At 42.3% G+C, this 16,213-nt stretch overlaps 1 protein-coding gene across 1 annotated transcript in view; it reads right to left on the reverse strand.

Annotated features, from left to right (window-relative positions):
* Window positions 1–16,213, reverse strand: part of LOC109959020 (voltage-dependent calcium channel subunit alpha-2/delta-2-like) — a 123,998-nt gene that overhangs the window by 38,190 nt on the left and 69,595 nt on the right. Inside the window, exons 5-6 of the mRNA XM_020598072.1 lie at window positions 6,936–6,980; window positions 2,673–2,811 (exon numbers count right to left, since the gene is read on the reverse strand). Coding sequence (XP_020453728.1) covers window positions 2,673–2,811; window positions 6,936–6,980 — 184 coding nt within the window. The remainder of the gene's footprint in view (window positions 1–2,672; window positions 2,812–6,935; window positions 6,981–16,213) is intronic.

Raw genomic sequence — 16,213 nt, forward strand, 5'->3', positions numbered from 1 at the left:
ACTGCACTCAGGGAACACTCTCAATCTCAATAAACGGACATGGGGCCTAGCAGACAACTCAAACCAGGACGCATACACCGCCTCATTTAGCTGCTGAAAGGATCACAAAAAAGGCTTGTTTTTTGCACTAAATGGTCTTTATTATTAAAGTGTCTCTTCTGCTTTGCTCTCTTCTCACCCCTTTTCTGTCCTTCCCTCTATCTGTGCCCATCTCTCAACTCATCATCAAGGGCAACCATTGATGCCATTTTATGAAAAACAGTCAAATTTCCCAGTGCCTTAATAATGTGGACAAATCAAACAAAGCTACTCCAACTACTTGTTTATTAGCATGGTGCTAGTAATCCACACTTTCACAATAACTGTTATGCTGTACCTTGGACTGAGCTCTATTCTTCCTACAGTTTTCTCTTCTTTGCTTTTGCTCCAGCCTCCCCCTGAAGAACCAGTGCTGAATCTTCCCACTCACACTGCTTCTTTTCTGCTAATCCTAAACCCACAGATATACTGCAGATCTAGACCTCTCCAGACCCAGAGGACAATAATCCGCCCACATTAGCTTCCTCAGAGATCGTCTCCAAGGCACCTGGCAGACTCCCACTGGTGGGACCAGAGCAGAACACCACATAGAGACACCAATCCACTTCTAACATTTCTCCAAAGCAAACGCAGCTCCCACGACATGAGCATGATAAGCTAGTTAGAGTGCCAAAAATGATGGAGCAGAACCAGAGATATCATTTTCTTCATCAATGTAATTTTCTTCCTTCTGAAATCCTTGCAGTTGCATTACCCATAATGCGTCATGACACTTGACAGGTTGGTCAAAGTTTCAGGTGTATTACAGTAGTGGTGGCTAAAGTAGACTCAAGCCTCTAGCTTCAAGCTATTCTGGGCTACACAGGTCTAGTAAGCACAGTTCTTTCTGACTCAACACCCCCAGACGTTTCGCTCCAACCGACACCAATGTCACATGAGGCAATTTATCAGATCTCACGCAGCTCCCTGTGGAGCCACAAATGGCTTTCTGCAACTTTGTTCACCTAAGGCGTAGTGCTCTTCAAGACTTGTAAGCAGATTTTGATGTGTAAAATCGCAGTCGCCCTTTAGCATTGTCTAAATTACACTGTACGTTCAACATTTCCCGAATGAAGTCTGTAATATGTACATTTGTGCAGGGGGTATTTGGCTTGGTGGCAAAGTGTTTCTAAGAATTACTGTATATTTGGGCAACAAACATGGTTTTAAACACTATTTATGACCAACGACTAAAACACAGCACACGTATTCATAATGGAATTGGCACAAAACCTGCAGCTGACAATCTCAGTACAGCAGACCACGCGATGGGAGCTAACTAAACAACATCAACAATAAACATTTTACACAGAAGTGGAAAAAAAAAAACTAATTCCATGTGCTGTGCCACTCTACTCCTCTAGTCTGCACCAGGCACAATCAAGAGGCCTTTATTCTCTGACTCATATCTTCAGACTTGGGAACCAGAGCTGGCACAAAATGGCTCTGGGAACAATGTGCAGGCCTGATTACTCTTTTGTGAGTTAGCTGTGGCCTTTGACATCTCCTCCTCAACCAAGAGTGTCTAATTCTGACAAGATTTGTGTGGAGACACAGCTGGAAGGCATTGTTACAGACAGGTGCCATACACTGCCTGTTCAACAAAGCAGGCGACGAGCTAGATAATAACAAAGAAAAAAAAACTGTGGCTGTGAAAATGACTGTCTGTCTGCACATGCTCTGGTTTTGAGTCTTTAAAGAGGCAGGCAGAGGGTGTTCAAAAGAGACAGAAGTAACACGCCAAGCAAAATCAGTGTCCTGGAAGGTACATGTGTTCCCTTTTGTCCATTTGGCAGCTGCAGACTAAGGAGGGTGTTATGCCTGCAGGGGGAGCGTGGTGCCAGGCAGGAGGGCAGAGTCTATGAGCAGGGGAGACCATGCGGGGGGGGGGACCAATACAAACCTGGTGTGAGACAGTGTCTGTCATCTAAAATTATGTTAGTCTGCTAAAGTGCTGGCTGATACAAAAAAAGGAGAGAGAGATTGAGCTAATGTACTTAGAGAGAGGGGAGAGAGGTCAAGCCAGACAGAAGACTGTCATCTCTCATGGAAACCAGGATGAAACGTCTTTGTGCATGTACAGTATGATGCAGATAAAACTGCTGATTGTGCCCGTAGTTCTTTTATATATAGCCCAGAATGCACAATGTAAACATGACATTCAAGGTGAATACAACGGACTGACGTCTTAGCTGTGTAGTTCATATTATTCACTATGCAAAACAGCAAAGACATTAAAATAAAAAATACATTTTACAAATTCTTATCGTGTCCTTGTGTTATATCTTGGAAGTGGCTCCCTCTTTTTTTGGCGGGGGGGCATTAGCCTTTATTCAGTAGGTCTGTGGAAGATGGGATGAGGGACACAGAAGGGGGAAGACCTGCACCAAAGGTCCACGCCCAGTCACACACTTATTGTACGCATTATTTAGAGAAATTATGCTATGCAGATTTTCAGCCATATGAGTCAGTATGGCAAACGTCTACAGACAGCTCTGCAGCAGGTAGGCCATTTTTAGTGCGTGAATTTAAACTGTAGAAACTCAATAACCTTCGGTCACTACAACATTAATCAAGTATTTGTGTATACTTACAGCCTTTGTATATGTCTGTAGGAATCTGGACTGCACTGGACGAGTAATTGACCTTGTTTTTAAAATTGGGATCGTCCATAAACTCCAGCTCCAAAGAGGATGAGATATCCAGCGGGTTCTCAGCTTCTCCGTCCTCCATCTGCAAACACACACACAAATTTGTGTGAGAATACAAAAATGAGTGGACAGAAAAATGAAGGAAACATGCAAATACAGAACCGCATTCTGCCACCTCCTACATTGTGACTTTACAGCTCCCATCTGTGGCTCTTGTACATACAGAATATTGTCTTTCTTTCTGACTCAACCATAAATTCACATAGCATTTGGACAGTGTACAAAAATAGACTTCATTCTGCCTTTTGTCTGCCTTCAAATTTAGGTGCTTATATTCCTTCCACCTCATCAGTGAACAGAAACCAACCAGAGAGACATGTTAGTACCCGTGATGACTATCACAGACATGGGGTGCCATACAGATTAACGCCAACAATAACTAGCAACCAACACCACTTAATCACTGTTTCGTCTCACAACCAATATGAATGGCATGCTTCATAACAGACACGTGAGCATATCTGGCCATTGTACATGATGAGAAGGCCTGACACATAATGCATTAGGAAAGTGTCAGATATCAAAGAAAGGCAGAAGATGAAACAAGCAAAACTGACATTTAAGCTTTTTATCTAGATAAGCTATCAGTGGAGTGCAATCTGTGCCTGTTTCCACAGAAGGACGTGATTCTGGGATGTGGGAAAAAAAAATGGTAGCAAGATACAACCCCACTTTCTGGTTCAGTTTATTCAGCTTATTCTTGAGCTGATTTCAGTCTATATATGTTTAGAGCATTCACTAAAATCTTGTTAGAAATTTCACAGAAAACACCACATACCTAAAGTAATAGATCAGAACAAGAGAAAAAGTTAAAAGTTGAGTCATGGAAATAAACATTTGATTAATATATGCTTATGCACCAAGGTCTTTAATAGACTGTTGTATAGAAGCAGCCATCAGCCGCCTGGCACAATGCTTCTATCACTCTTCCTTTACTAGTCATCCTTCATTAGCCTTGGTTTTTTTCAATATTTATAAAACAAAACTCATATCACTGATCATTCTTCATGCATTGTGACTGCTGAAAAGCAAATTTACTACAGCAATACGCCTATTTTAATAAAGCAGCAAGGGTTAATTGAACCTGACATGATAAAAACAGTTTGTTTTTTGCAGAAATTAAATCAAAACCCCATGTCCATGGCAGAAATTGATTGATGGGCCAACTCTAATGGACTATTAAAATGCAATTACAAGCTGTTGGTGGGATGAGCCAGAGGATAGTTGTGCTGAAGTCCCACTGAAAGTCAACATACAGCAGGAAACAATACATTGTTATGACAGAGATCAGCAGTCATTTCAGTCATTGCCAGGAAGATACATCAAGACAGATAAGTGTATATACTGGAGAGAAAACACCTGACTACAACACACAAATCATTTGTTAAACACCAATAATTAGAGGGTGATTCCAAATGTTTATACCTGGCTGAGGCTCATTAAATTAAGGATTTGGTAAAAACAATTTCTCTTAACATTAAATCAGAGCATTTTAAGGTTTGACAAAATTTACTTTGAGGAATAATTCTACTAGGTTAAAAAAATGTGAAAATGTACAGCTGACCAAGCTTGTTAGAAAAACTGATGAATGATAGTATTAAGATTCCAAAAATCAAACAGGCTGAGGAGTGACACAGGGCTGTCTTTACCATCTGTTATGGTGCTGTAACACATTTCTGTATTTTTTTCATGTCACAAGCTGGATGTGTGTCAGTGTCCCACAAAGTTTCCATCTGAGTTCCTCACAAAGCCCATTCAGATGAGCTCGACTGATATCTTAAGCTACATTCACATTGCAGGCCTTAGCGCTCAATTCCGGCCTTTTTGTCAGATCCAATCTTTTTGTGTTGATGGTTTACATTCATGTTTGGCAGTGACATGTATCCAGCTCAGATTTGAAGACCTGTAAGGTTAACTACCACATGGCGGCTGTGGGTCAGGAGGTAAAGCGGGTCATCTCCTAAATGGAGGGTTGGCGGTTCGATGCCTAGCTTCTCCAGTCCGTATGTCGATGTGCCTTCAACAAGACAAGTTTTTCTTTTTTCTGTGGCAGAAATACAGATTCCCCAATCCTTGGATTAATGCTGGTTTAGTACAAGTTTGTTGACACAGTAAAGAGTTTGTGAGAATTCACAGACTATCAATTAATAGTAATCCTGATTGGGTTAGAGATGCTGGCTTTTCAACAGCACTAACTATGATATTGAGGTGTTTGTTTATCAGTCAGTCTGACACTAATTCTGGCAATGTCGAGCAGAGTGGGGGGTTTTTTTTCCCAGAAGAGCCCAATCATAATTAACCAAGGCAGCATCTAATTAGAAGCTGAATAAATCCACACAGGAAAGACTGATTGATTCAGTTACTTCAACCATCCACCACCTGTTTGGCTCAATGCGCTACCCAATTTGTTAATTTCATCTCCTCATTCTCAAGCTTTAATCAAAGGCTTAAGAAGCCAGAGATGACATTTTGTAGATTCCTTCATTCCTGTCTTCAGCCAACCAGGGCTAACCTGAGACCTGTCACTTAGGAGCATGAGAATGTCATTACTATAGATACAGATGGAAACTCTTTTAACAAGCAAGGAAAACAGGTAATATGTCAAAAAAATTTTTTTATTTTGACTTGACAGAATAATCAGTGGTAATACTACTGTATATTTTATACACTATAGTTGACTGACAAAGTGAAAGTGGGATGCAGGCCAAATAATGTGTACATTTACAATCGAGATGTTTTCTATACCGTGTACATTCTAATCTTTTATGAGGAATGAGGTGTGTGGGGGCTGATCTGGTCTGCTTTTTCAAAAATACGTGTATTTTAACCAAATGGTCAATGAGACTTGAAAGTCATAATACTGTCTTGCAGACAACAGGACGGTTTAATAATTAGTTAATCCAAAGACCCAAATGGAAACGGAATTGTGAATATACCTACAAGTGGCAAATACAATGCTGGAATCCATTCAGGTCTGACTTTTAAATTTAGCACATTGTGGTTTTATGTCAAGGTGCAGTGACAAGAGGAGGAACCAACAGGGTATAGTGTACAGGACAGGGAACAGAGGAGACAAAGGCTGAAGAACAGAGCCTAGGAATCACTTACCTTTGTTCAAATTTTGATCATATTTCCCTAATAGTACAATGTTTTCACTCCATCAGAAGAGCTTTAATTGAAAAGGGACATCGTCAGAGGGAGCACGAATCAGATACTGGGGGGCTACATTTGGGGCTGTGGGGATGAGGAATGACCTCTGCTGCTGTTGTTGGATGGTTGTGGGGATGGTGAAGTGGGGGTCAGGGGTGTGTTACTGCCTCGGTTTCAGCGTGCCAAGTTAATGATGACCGATGTTCTCCAATTAGATGTGCTGACAGGCCCTAAAGTGCTGTGTCATTAATCACAGCAGTGGTGTGCAAAAAGAGAAAATCACGCCATGATTTATTGCTCCTCTACCGCTTTCGCACTCTCTTGGCCTCTCCCTCTCTTCACATATTTTTGCGCTTTGGTGATCCAGGGGGGATTCTTACACTCCTCCTTGAAACTTAATGAATCAGTGGGCACGCGCTCCGAGCGTGACCTAACCTGAGGAGGAACTTGAGGCTGCAGCCAGAGTTGTGGAATGGTGAAACCAGTGACTGGCAGGGCCTTTCTGGAGGAAAATGCACTACCCAGTCTGTAGACCATTCATTGAAAGTCAATTCTCTTAATAATCTTCCATATGAATACCATGCATAATATAAATGGTATCCTGGTGCATGAAAGTATGATATGACTTATGTATTGTGCGAAATGTCTTGATGGGCACGGAGGTCTGACAAGCCCATAGTTCAGGTCTAAAGCTGACACGGTTAGGGTCCAGGGTGAAGGAGAAAACTAGAAATTAGCCAGCTGAAGTCACTTGCACATGCACGTCGGCCTAACCCCTGCTCTGTCACACCAATTCACCACAAAGCAGTGTCACCTCACTAACATACACAGACAGCCCAGGGGCCTGTGACCGGAGGGGAAGGGGGCATCAACATCGAGGAGGCCGAGGGGAGAGGTAGGGTGGGGTTGCAGGAAAGGGTGGGTAGCGTATTGGGTAGGATTTGGGGTTTACGGCAGGCAGACGGGGAAGTGGGAAGCAGTCTGTACTGTACTCACATAGTCTGAATCCGCTTTGGAATCGTAGTATAAAATGGCATTCTCCTGTGCAGAAAAGAAAAGTGAAAAGACAGGTGATGAGAGAAGATATAGCAGCACCTATATCAGCCCAGACTCTTGGCAGTGGAAACTAGAGAGAGTCACGGTTATATTCAGTCACACTGTTCAGCATGAGAATATAATCAGCATCACAGAACACAGGAGGAGTAGTGTGATGTATTGTAGAATGACAGTCATGAGAAGGAAAGCAAATACATGTACAGCAGCTTTGGAGATACTGAAGGATGTGATGCAATGCTGTTTTTAAGATGCAATGTATGTGATATGTTCGAGCCTGTGTTTAAAACACTGTCGAAACATTTTCACGCGTTGTGGAAAACAAAACAAAACAAAGTCAGTTTGTGTGGTGCTGTGGTATGAGCTAAGATGTAACACTGAGTAGAGTGAAAGAGGAACAAACTCAAAAACACTGGGAGTGTTATCAACCCCGGCTGGTTGTGTTTTCAGTCTAGGCAAACAGTTCTCACAGGAGGAAGAAAGGGCAAAAATGAAAAAAGGAAAAGAATGTAAATTTATGCCATTGTGTTGCACTAGCTTGCTTTAATTACTGACTAAAGTTTCCAGTCACCAACCGAAGCACCAGAATCAACCCCACAACAACAAGCTCCTGGCCTTTACCCAGAGCCAAGATCCCATACCCAGGCTGTTAGCCTCCCTGCCATCCTCTTCTCCTCTGAACTGGCATCCTTATCTCCCGCAGACGCAGGCAAGAGGGTGGGCAGGGGCTGCATGGAGAGAGCAGCGTCCGTGGGGCCTGCCTCATTATCATGAGGAGGATGGCAGTGGACGCACTCTCAAGGGCACCACAGTGACTGACTCACTCTCACTGGGAGAGCTGTGGTCACGGTCTGACGAGAGAGAATGGCTGACAGAGAACGAGAGAGTCTTCTTTATTGGCACAGTAAGTCTTACACATTGATGTACTCAGCCTGACATATTTTTCTCCATATCGGTTTGTCTCTTGCTTGCTTTCACCATTTCGCTCTTCACTCTTTTTATCTCTCTCTTGCCGTCTCACAAACGCACTCCCTGCATTTGTTTAACTTTTACAGAAACACACCTAGCTATAGGCACAAGAATTTTCTTTTTCTGTCAGTCCCCATCTTCCTCTCAGCTCCCTTCAGCATAAGAGCCTCTCTACATGCCATGACTATGGTCTTGACTGGCTTCCAGTGCTAATCAGAGAGTCACTCATCTGCTCAGCTAAGCCCCTAACAGCATGGTATGAACAAAACTCACACTGACACCAAACATGGGACAGACTAGCTTGGATGCTTGTGTCTTTGGAGAATGACAGCGGACAAGATCGAGCAGGAGCACAATCTGCCCCCCTACCCCCCACTTTCCAGCACTCCCTCTGCCTCCCCAGCTCTGTGAGAGATCAGGAGTGAGGATGAAAAGAAAGGAGCTCAGTGGAGGGATCACCGCCGATCACTGGGTTAAGTTGGAGGGTTATGATTGGGGCTGAAGCTGGGGCAATATGAAGGAACGAAATGAGAGGAGAGAGATGGGTGGTGGTGGGTGCAGTGGGGCAAGAGATACCAGGGATAAAAATAGCCTGCGCCTCTGCAGAGAGAGGAGAGAGACTGTGGCAGAGCAACAGTGTGTCTGCTGGCAAGATTGATCTGGAGCACAGTCCTGCTTAGACTAGTCCCTTGTCTTGTAAAGAGTTTACTCTCATTGCTGAGGCATTACAACTCACTTAACTTATTCAGGACTGCTTTATGTACATAAACTCTTGGTTCTTCCCACCCAAAGGACACCTTCCACCAACTTTACTCAAATATTAGACCCAAAAATATACCACACATTCCTAAAGAGAAACTTCAGCAAGGAGCCATTACCACTAATACTCAGACAAGTGATCAATAAAAGAATATCTGGATGAATGAGCAGAGAAACAATGCAGATGCTTCAGTCATCTAAGACATCACTGGATGTTTGATTGGCATACAAATTAAGTGAGTCATACATCTTTGCTATAGCCTTTGCAATCACTATAGTGGATTTTGGACAGACATGTTAGACAGCACCACCCTCCACCATCATCAAACACCAAGTGAAGCAATACATTTCAGAAGAATGGTGTTTCTCTCTACAGCAGACTCAGACAATCTGTGCCAGGGAGCACTGCAGAGGTGCTGAGTGGCCAACACAGTTTAAAGACATTTTACGTTGGCTTTTCCTTTATTTATCACCCATCTAACAGTTTAATTGGGCTCATGTCTGTTTGCACAGCTGGACAGCTGTGTTTACCTTATTATACTGTTATCCTGTACACACCACTCCAGCTGAACCTGCACCAAGTACATAAAATAATCACCACTTAGAGTAAAATCTTATTGGCAGCTTTAGTATAAGCATTAGTAACACATACTGCCTCCTTGTGTGGCTGTGTTTAATTTAACCACATTACCTCTTTTTATACTGAAGTCAGAAATTACAACTTCTCTTAGAGAGTCACTCATCAGTGAAGTATGATATGAAATGTTTAAATAGTGCTTCTGAATGCTAACTAAGGAGGGAGCTTTAATCTGATACAGAAGACAGGAAATGACCGGGAGCAGCAATGGTATTTACTGGAAGGAAAATTCTAATTCATTACACACACACCTATAGATTCACTGAGTAAAATAAGCTCTTTTTATAGTTTGTGCTAGAACCTGTTTAAAGTTTTTGTCTTATGCAATATGATGAAAAACTCTTAACATACTGTAATAACATGAGCACCTGGAGTTATACTGTAGCACTTCTCATGAGTGCAACAACATGTAACCACACACCACACAGGAGTTAGCTCCATGTGGATGAGTCCTAGGCCGCCATGACCCTCTGAGCAACCCCCAGGGTAGCGTGGCCATCTGCTGTGGCTGGTCACAGGTCTCAATGGGCTCAGGGTCTAGGTTAAACACATCTGAATCAACACCAAGCCAACAGTTACCTCATACTTAATTCACTCCAAAACTACTGGATTACATTATATTTAGAAGCGTCTATATTTTTATCCTCCCCGGCTACATACATGAGAAGGTCAGAATATTAGGAACACCTCCGAATGCAATGTAGTCCAGTACAACATCACCTTTAACTATGACCTCAATAACAAACATATAACTTCATTTATACATTTATCACAATTTCACCAAAAACTGAAACAGTCTGAGTTTCATAAACACAGATGTTAAGGCAGAAGTGTTGCAGTGAATTGCCTACAATTCTACAGCTGTACCTAATAAAGTGGCCGGTAAGTGTGTATATATATACACACACACACACACACACACCAATCAGCCATAACGTTATGACCACCTGCCTAATACCGCGTACAGAGGAGCCAGTCTTCTGTGAATCTGTTTGCTTCCATACTTTCTTACTGAAGTCTGTGAATCAGACCTGCTCAGTGTGTTCAGGAGGAAGTTTGTACCATTCTTGCTCACAGAGCTGCTTCAGCTCAGACATGTTCTTAGGATGTCTAGTGTGAGTGGCTCTCATGAGATTCTTTTACAACAACTCCACTGGGTTAATATTCCTAACTGGTCTCCCACTTCTAGGGAGAGTAGCCACAGAACTAAGTCCATTTGTAGAGTGTTTGTCTAATGGAATGATGACTATCTAAACTCACTGAGAAGGCTTTGTATCGCTTTCCAGCTTTATCAAAAAAAAAAAAAAAAAAAAAAGTACACCTAAGTGACGGTAATTCCATATTGCTCACTCACTTCTACCTTTACGCACACATACAACAGATGCACACACAAGAACACAAAGTCTGAGAAATTCCCACCGACACAAAGTGCTATCAGTAAATTAAATCTATCACACTGAGGGGGCCAACAAATTCCAAACAGGAGACAAACACTGAGGTCAGGTGATGATCTCCAGCCCCTCCCTTACATCAGCGTTCCTCTACTCATCTCCTACCCTTTGTGCTCTCGTCACCCTTATCTTGATCTGCTTCCTCTCTCCTCCCTTTGCCCCGTCTCACCTCCTCCTACTCTCTGCCACGTCTTATCTTCATCTTTCCCAATTTCTCTATCCTCAATACCAATCTCCTCTCGGCCAATTTCAGATTTTACCAAAAGCAGCGGCGCGTAGGTTAGATGCCTACTGTTGCTATAGAAACCGCCCCTCTGCCCTAGATTACAATGTGACTTTGTCTCCTTTCCAGGGCTACAATGCCTGCTGGTTTTTAAGTCTGACCAGACACATGCCTGTCTATCTTCTCTGTCTGTCTATAAGGTTGTTTGGTCAGTGTATTTTCATGTCTTTGGTACATACTGTATGCTATTTCAATGGCATCTTTTGCTTGTAGTTACAGATTTAAACTTCAAAATCTCCTTGCAAGCAAAGGTCACTGCTTATAAAGCCCAAAATTTCATGACATATGAAGAGGACCTTGACAGGTGAATTATCCTGGTAAAGCACAGCCGAACAATCCCAGATTTGAAAAAATGGTTGGTACCAAAGGCTGTCATATATAGGGGGTACATGTTATAAGTAAATGTGGTTGCTGGAACAACATTTTTTGAATTTGGCTGTGTGAGCTCTCTCAGTGGGTTGGCTGAAGACAGGCTGACATTTGAGAGTGAGACAAGTGCTTCATCATGGGTGGGGACAGATTACAGTTATATTCATATCTCCTCTGGACACCTGCTAATGATTTTATAATTACAGAACACACTCGGTGCCTCTGCCATGCCCTGGGGTGTGCACACAAGCATGCGGGAAAACACACACACACACACACACACAGTCCTTCACAAATACACACACATGCACCTCTTTCCTGGCCCCAAACGTCTAGCAATCATTCCTAACACCAGTTTCCCTAATGGAAGCTGACATTATATCAAACACAATAAAGGATTTCATTTACTGCTCTTCATTAACCCCCACACTTCAGCCCATAAGGTATAAGCCAACACACACACACACACACACTGCTCACTTAGTGTGAAAATGAAACCAGAATAAAGAAAAGAACACTAAACATTGTGATTTGGCTGCAGAGAAGTTTACGCAAAATTTGAAGCAAACCTGTTATGGAGCTTTACATTCTTCCTCGCTCCAATCTCTTCTCTTGTCTCTACCTATCTCTCCCTCTGTCTTTCTTTCCACAGCATCCCCACATCCCATAGGTGCCAAATGGTATGATCTCAACACACTGGAACCAGATAAACACTAGGCCATATTAGCTGGCGAGATCTATCCAGTAAGTGGCGGAATGCATTCCTCCAGCCTGAGCACATACATGTACTCGCACACTTTTACTCCGGTGTGTGCGCGCACACACACACACACACGTGCATCACAATTTATGAATGTTAAGTAGTACATGGCTTATATCCAATTACTTCCGGAGAATGAAATGTAAAGGACATATAGACACAAGAGTGTTCAAACTAAAAGAAGAGGCAAAGTCAAAATGAAATCACAATACGCCACAAGGAACTAATTTGTTGAGCTCATTTCCTTTGGTTTATGTGCAGGTTTGCACAAGAGTGAAAAGGCGAGTTCATGAAATATGATTTTCGAACAGGAATAAATTAATCACAGACATGTAGAAATTTGTCAGAGATCTAAAAGCCCCCTGGCCACTTAGATTTGGAATTGCAGAGGTTGTGTATGAATAAAATATGAAACTTGTTCTTTGGTGGTGCGCTTCTCATTCAGGGAATGAATAAGAATCCAATCCTTCACTGCTTATTCACAGAAATGTGAAATCTAGTTGTACCTAAATTATATTTATAATTAAATGAAAGACCCAGCATGCGCTAGCAGCAAAATAGTGTTGCTCTCTAGACACACTCAAATATGCTCAATAGCCAGTGTATTACTGTAGGTACACCTAGCTAATCTAAAACTAATGCAGTCTAATACAACAATCCTGCAATAAATCGTACCTTTACAAAGGTTATAATGCTAATGCTATCTGTTTAGAGAGGCATTTACTCAACTTTATGGTTGAGGACAAGGTTGTTGAGAGTCACTGTTTTTTTTTTGTTGTTGTTGTTGTGTTGAGTTCTTTCCCAAGCATCTTGATCCTGAAAGAAGCCATTTAGCATGCTGTCACATCACTTTACAAATAAATGCAGACACATTATTTAAGGTTTCTACTCTGAAAAATATGGCTGTCTTCACCACTTGAAGGTTACCAAAATGCTTCTTTATAATGTCAAGTCAATAAAGAGTCAACCAGCAAAATGGAAATTAAACTGTTGGCCTGGAATAAAGAGAGGGAGTGAGAGAGGAAGAAAGCTACAGTAGAGTGAAATTCTGATAAAGAAGTGCATGACAGAGGCCTTGGGCACCCCCCCTCCTCTCATTGGCATGCTCTGCATCTCCAGGCTTTTAAGTGATTAGGGAGCTGCTGAGACCATGGCATCCAAGCATAGCTCCATGCAGATGTTCATTTGTATGCCAATAAACAAATTTACCCCTAGATTAAAGCTCCAGTACACAGTGCAAATTCAGCAAAGTGAATGACATTCTCCATGCACAGCCCATCAATGTCTTGGTCCTCTTCAGACAGAAGACCCATGCCTCCTCTAACTCGCACATTTATTTCACACAGATGGGCAGCAAACCGAGAGATACAAGGAGTGAGGGAGGAGAGAAAGAGAGAAAAATAAAGCGGAAGGTCTTGATTACTGAAAACTGAAAAACATGTAATTTAAAAATATCAAAGTTCCATATTACATGGTTATATTTCACACCCCAATTTCACCCATAAATCAGCAATTTTTGGTCTTTAAATCTCTTGTTTATATCCTGCAGTTCACAGAATCCTATTTTTCTCTCTCTCTTTCCTGCCCCTCTCTCTCGTTTCTGCTGTGCAGTCTTTTTCTTTCAGAGCCTGACACTTCCCCTTGGTAAAAGCAGTTAAATCAGTCTGTGAATATTCCAACCCTGCGATAAGGAAAGAAGGCTGTGTCCCGCTGTACTCTGGGTAATGCTGCTCTCCATTGTTGGCTGACAGGGCTCCATTGAGGAGCAGGTTTTAACTCTGATAGCATCACCACACTGCATGGACACAGTGACAGATAAAAAGCCTATCCAACATGACACACGCGTGCCAACACCTCCCAAACAAGACCCCCAATCTGATCATCAGAGGAGAAGCAGGAAAAGAGGTGCTGTAACACCAAATAAAGACAAATAAGATAAACAGGCCATGGCAATATTACCGCTATCATTGGATTCCAGAGGTTTTCGATAAAGCAAATGCAATTATCCATGTCTAACATAGCTGGGGTGACCAATCCCAAACCATTCGGTACCCAGTGTCCAATCACATTGCAGCTTTGTATGACACTGGAGCTACACTTATCTGAGTAAAATGCTTCCAGGTTCCATTTTTCTCAGAGGGTTCAATACAGCTTTTCATTTTGCTGATGTTTTTCAGCCATTTTACCACTGCTAGTCCATATAGTCCTGAAAAGTCACCACCCTCTCCTTACAGGCTGACTGTGACCGGCCAATCAACAATCAGCGCCGGGGCATGGGAAACCTGTTATTTTCAACCCTATAATCATTTCCATCAGATGCATTGCTGTCCCTCACAACGATTCGAGCATTCAAATGATAAAGGGAGGCCTGCTTTAAGATATCTGCAGACAGAGACCAAGGACAGCAGGGACAGAATGCACCGAGCAAACACTAAAAACCAAACAAGCAACAGTATAAGCAGCCTGTCACAATGTCACCATTCACAAAATGACAACCTGGCCACTCACTTTCCTGGAACACCCTGGTAGACTATGCCTTAACCCAGACAAAAGCCTCAGCCAACAAATGTATAGAGTTCCTGTAGGCATGACTTAACTGGGTCAAGACAATATAGGGCTGTAACTGTCAATTATGTTTACAATGAACTGATGGGAAATAGAGATCCAGAACAGGAAATGGTCATTTATACTATGGCATATCTTTATTTGACATAATTCTCATTACTAATGACTTGATTATTCAGTGATTAAAAACGTTGTCAGGGTGCCCTAAGGATTTAAACTGCAGCGTACTGTTTAAAGTCCAGTTGAGGACCATACAGTAGTTATTATTTCCATGTTATTTCCCATTTCTTGCTCTCCCCTAATTTCCTGTCATCTCTCTATCAGTTCTATAATAAAAGACATAAAATGGTCCCAAAATGTAGAAGTTTTGTGTCAATAGATTAATCAGCTCCCAACAATTTCAAATCTAAGCTCTCTAAATTAACAAAGAGAAAATAGTCTGAAGGCCCAAGAGGCAGCAGCTTTACTCTTTAAAACAATATTTCATGGGTGTTGGCCATGTGTTGAAAGGTCTGCCACGTGGCTTGCTGGATTTCTCCGTCTATTGATTCCCATCTCCTGTGAGGCAGGGGAATCAATCAGTGGGATGTAGATATGGGGGCCACTCTCTCAACCCTCCCTCCTGGGTAGCACACTGCATCACAGTTGGCCAAACTCCTGCTGACTGAGGACTTAGTGACTCACCTGCCCTTTTATCTGTTTCTGTGTCCGTTCTATCTTTGTGTTCCTCATTACCTGTTCCCATACTTGAGTGCTTCTTTCATTCTGAGTCATCCTGGACTCTGTCAGTGACTCCTTACTTGTGTAGAACAGCATGAGTTTTCAAGAGGGCTGTCTTTACAGCGGAGAAACAGGGATGTGGAATGGAAGAACAGCCACAGACTGGGTGGCAGAGAGAAAAGAGTTGACACAGAAGGGAAAACAGAAGAGAAGGACATTTCTACCTTGGAAGAGTCCTGCACCGGGCCAGGTATCCACAAAAATATGTAATGGGTAAGAAATGTTTATATTAATTTGAGGGGCAAAAAATACACTAAATGCAGGTGGGTAGTGAGTGAAATAAACATAAAAACATCTAATCCAGCAAAATTTTATCAAGCCTAAATAACTGATACAAATGGTACAACCTTTGACCCGTCACTCAGACATCAACGTAGGCTAGGCACTTCCTCACTAAGGGAACGGCTGCAGAGCCCAAGTGCTGCGTCCATCGACAGATACCTTTCCAAGAACACAACTCTCAAGCACTTTAAAGTAAGAAACTGTGCAGCTTAAAGCGCATTTTAATTACTGGTACAGGCTGGTTCTATCGTTAACGGGTCAGGTTGAGTCCGGATTTCATGTAGAAATAACTCTACATAAAGGCTCGGGTCCGATACGGAGCTCTGCAGGTGTAGGGTGGGTGCAGGTTTTCAAAATTGGACCTGT

The sequence above is a fragment of the Monopterus albus genome, unplaced genomic scaffold, assembly GCF_001952655.1.
Source record: "Monopterus albus unplaced genomic scaffold, M_albus_1.0 scaffold36.1, whole genome shotgun sequence".
Classification (NCBI taxonomy): domain Eukaryota; kingdom Metazoa; phylum Chordata; class Actinopteri; order Synbranchiformes; family Synbranchidae; genus Monopterus; species Monopterus albus.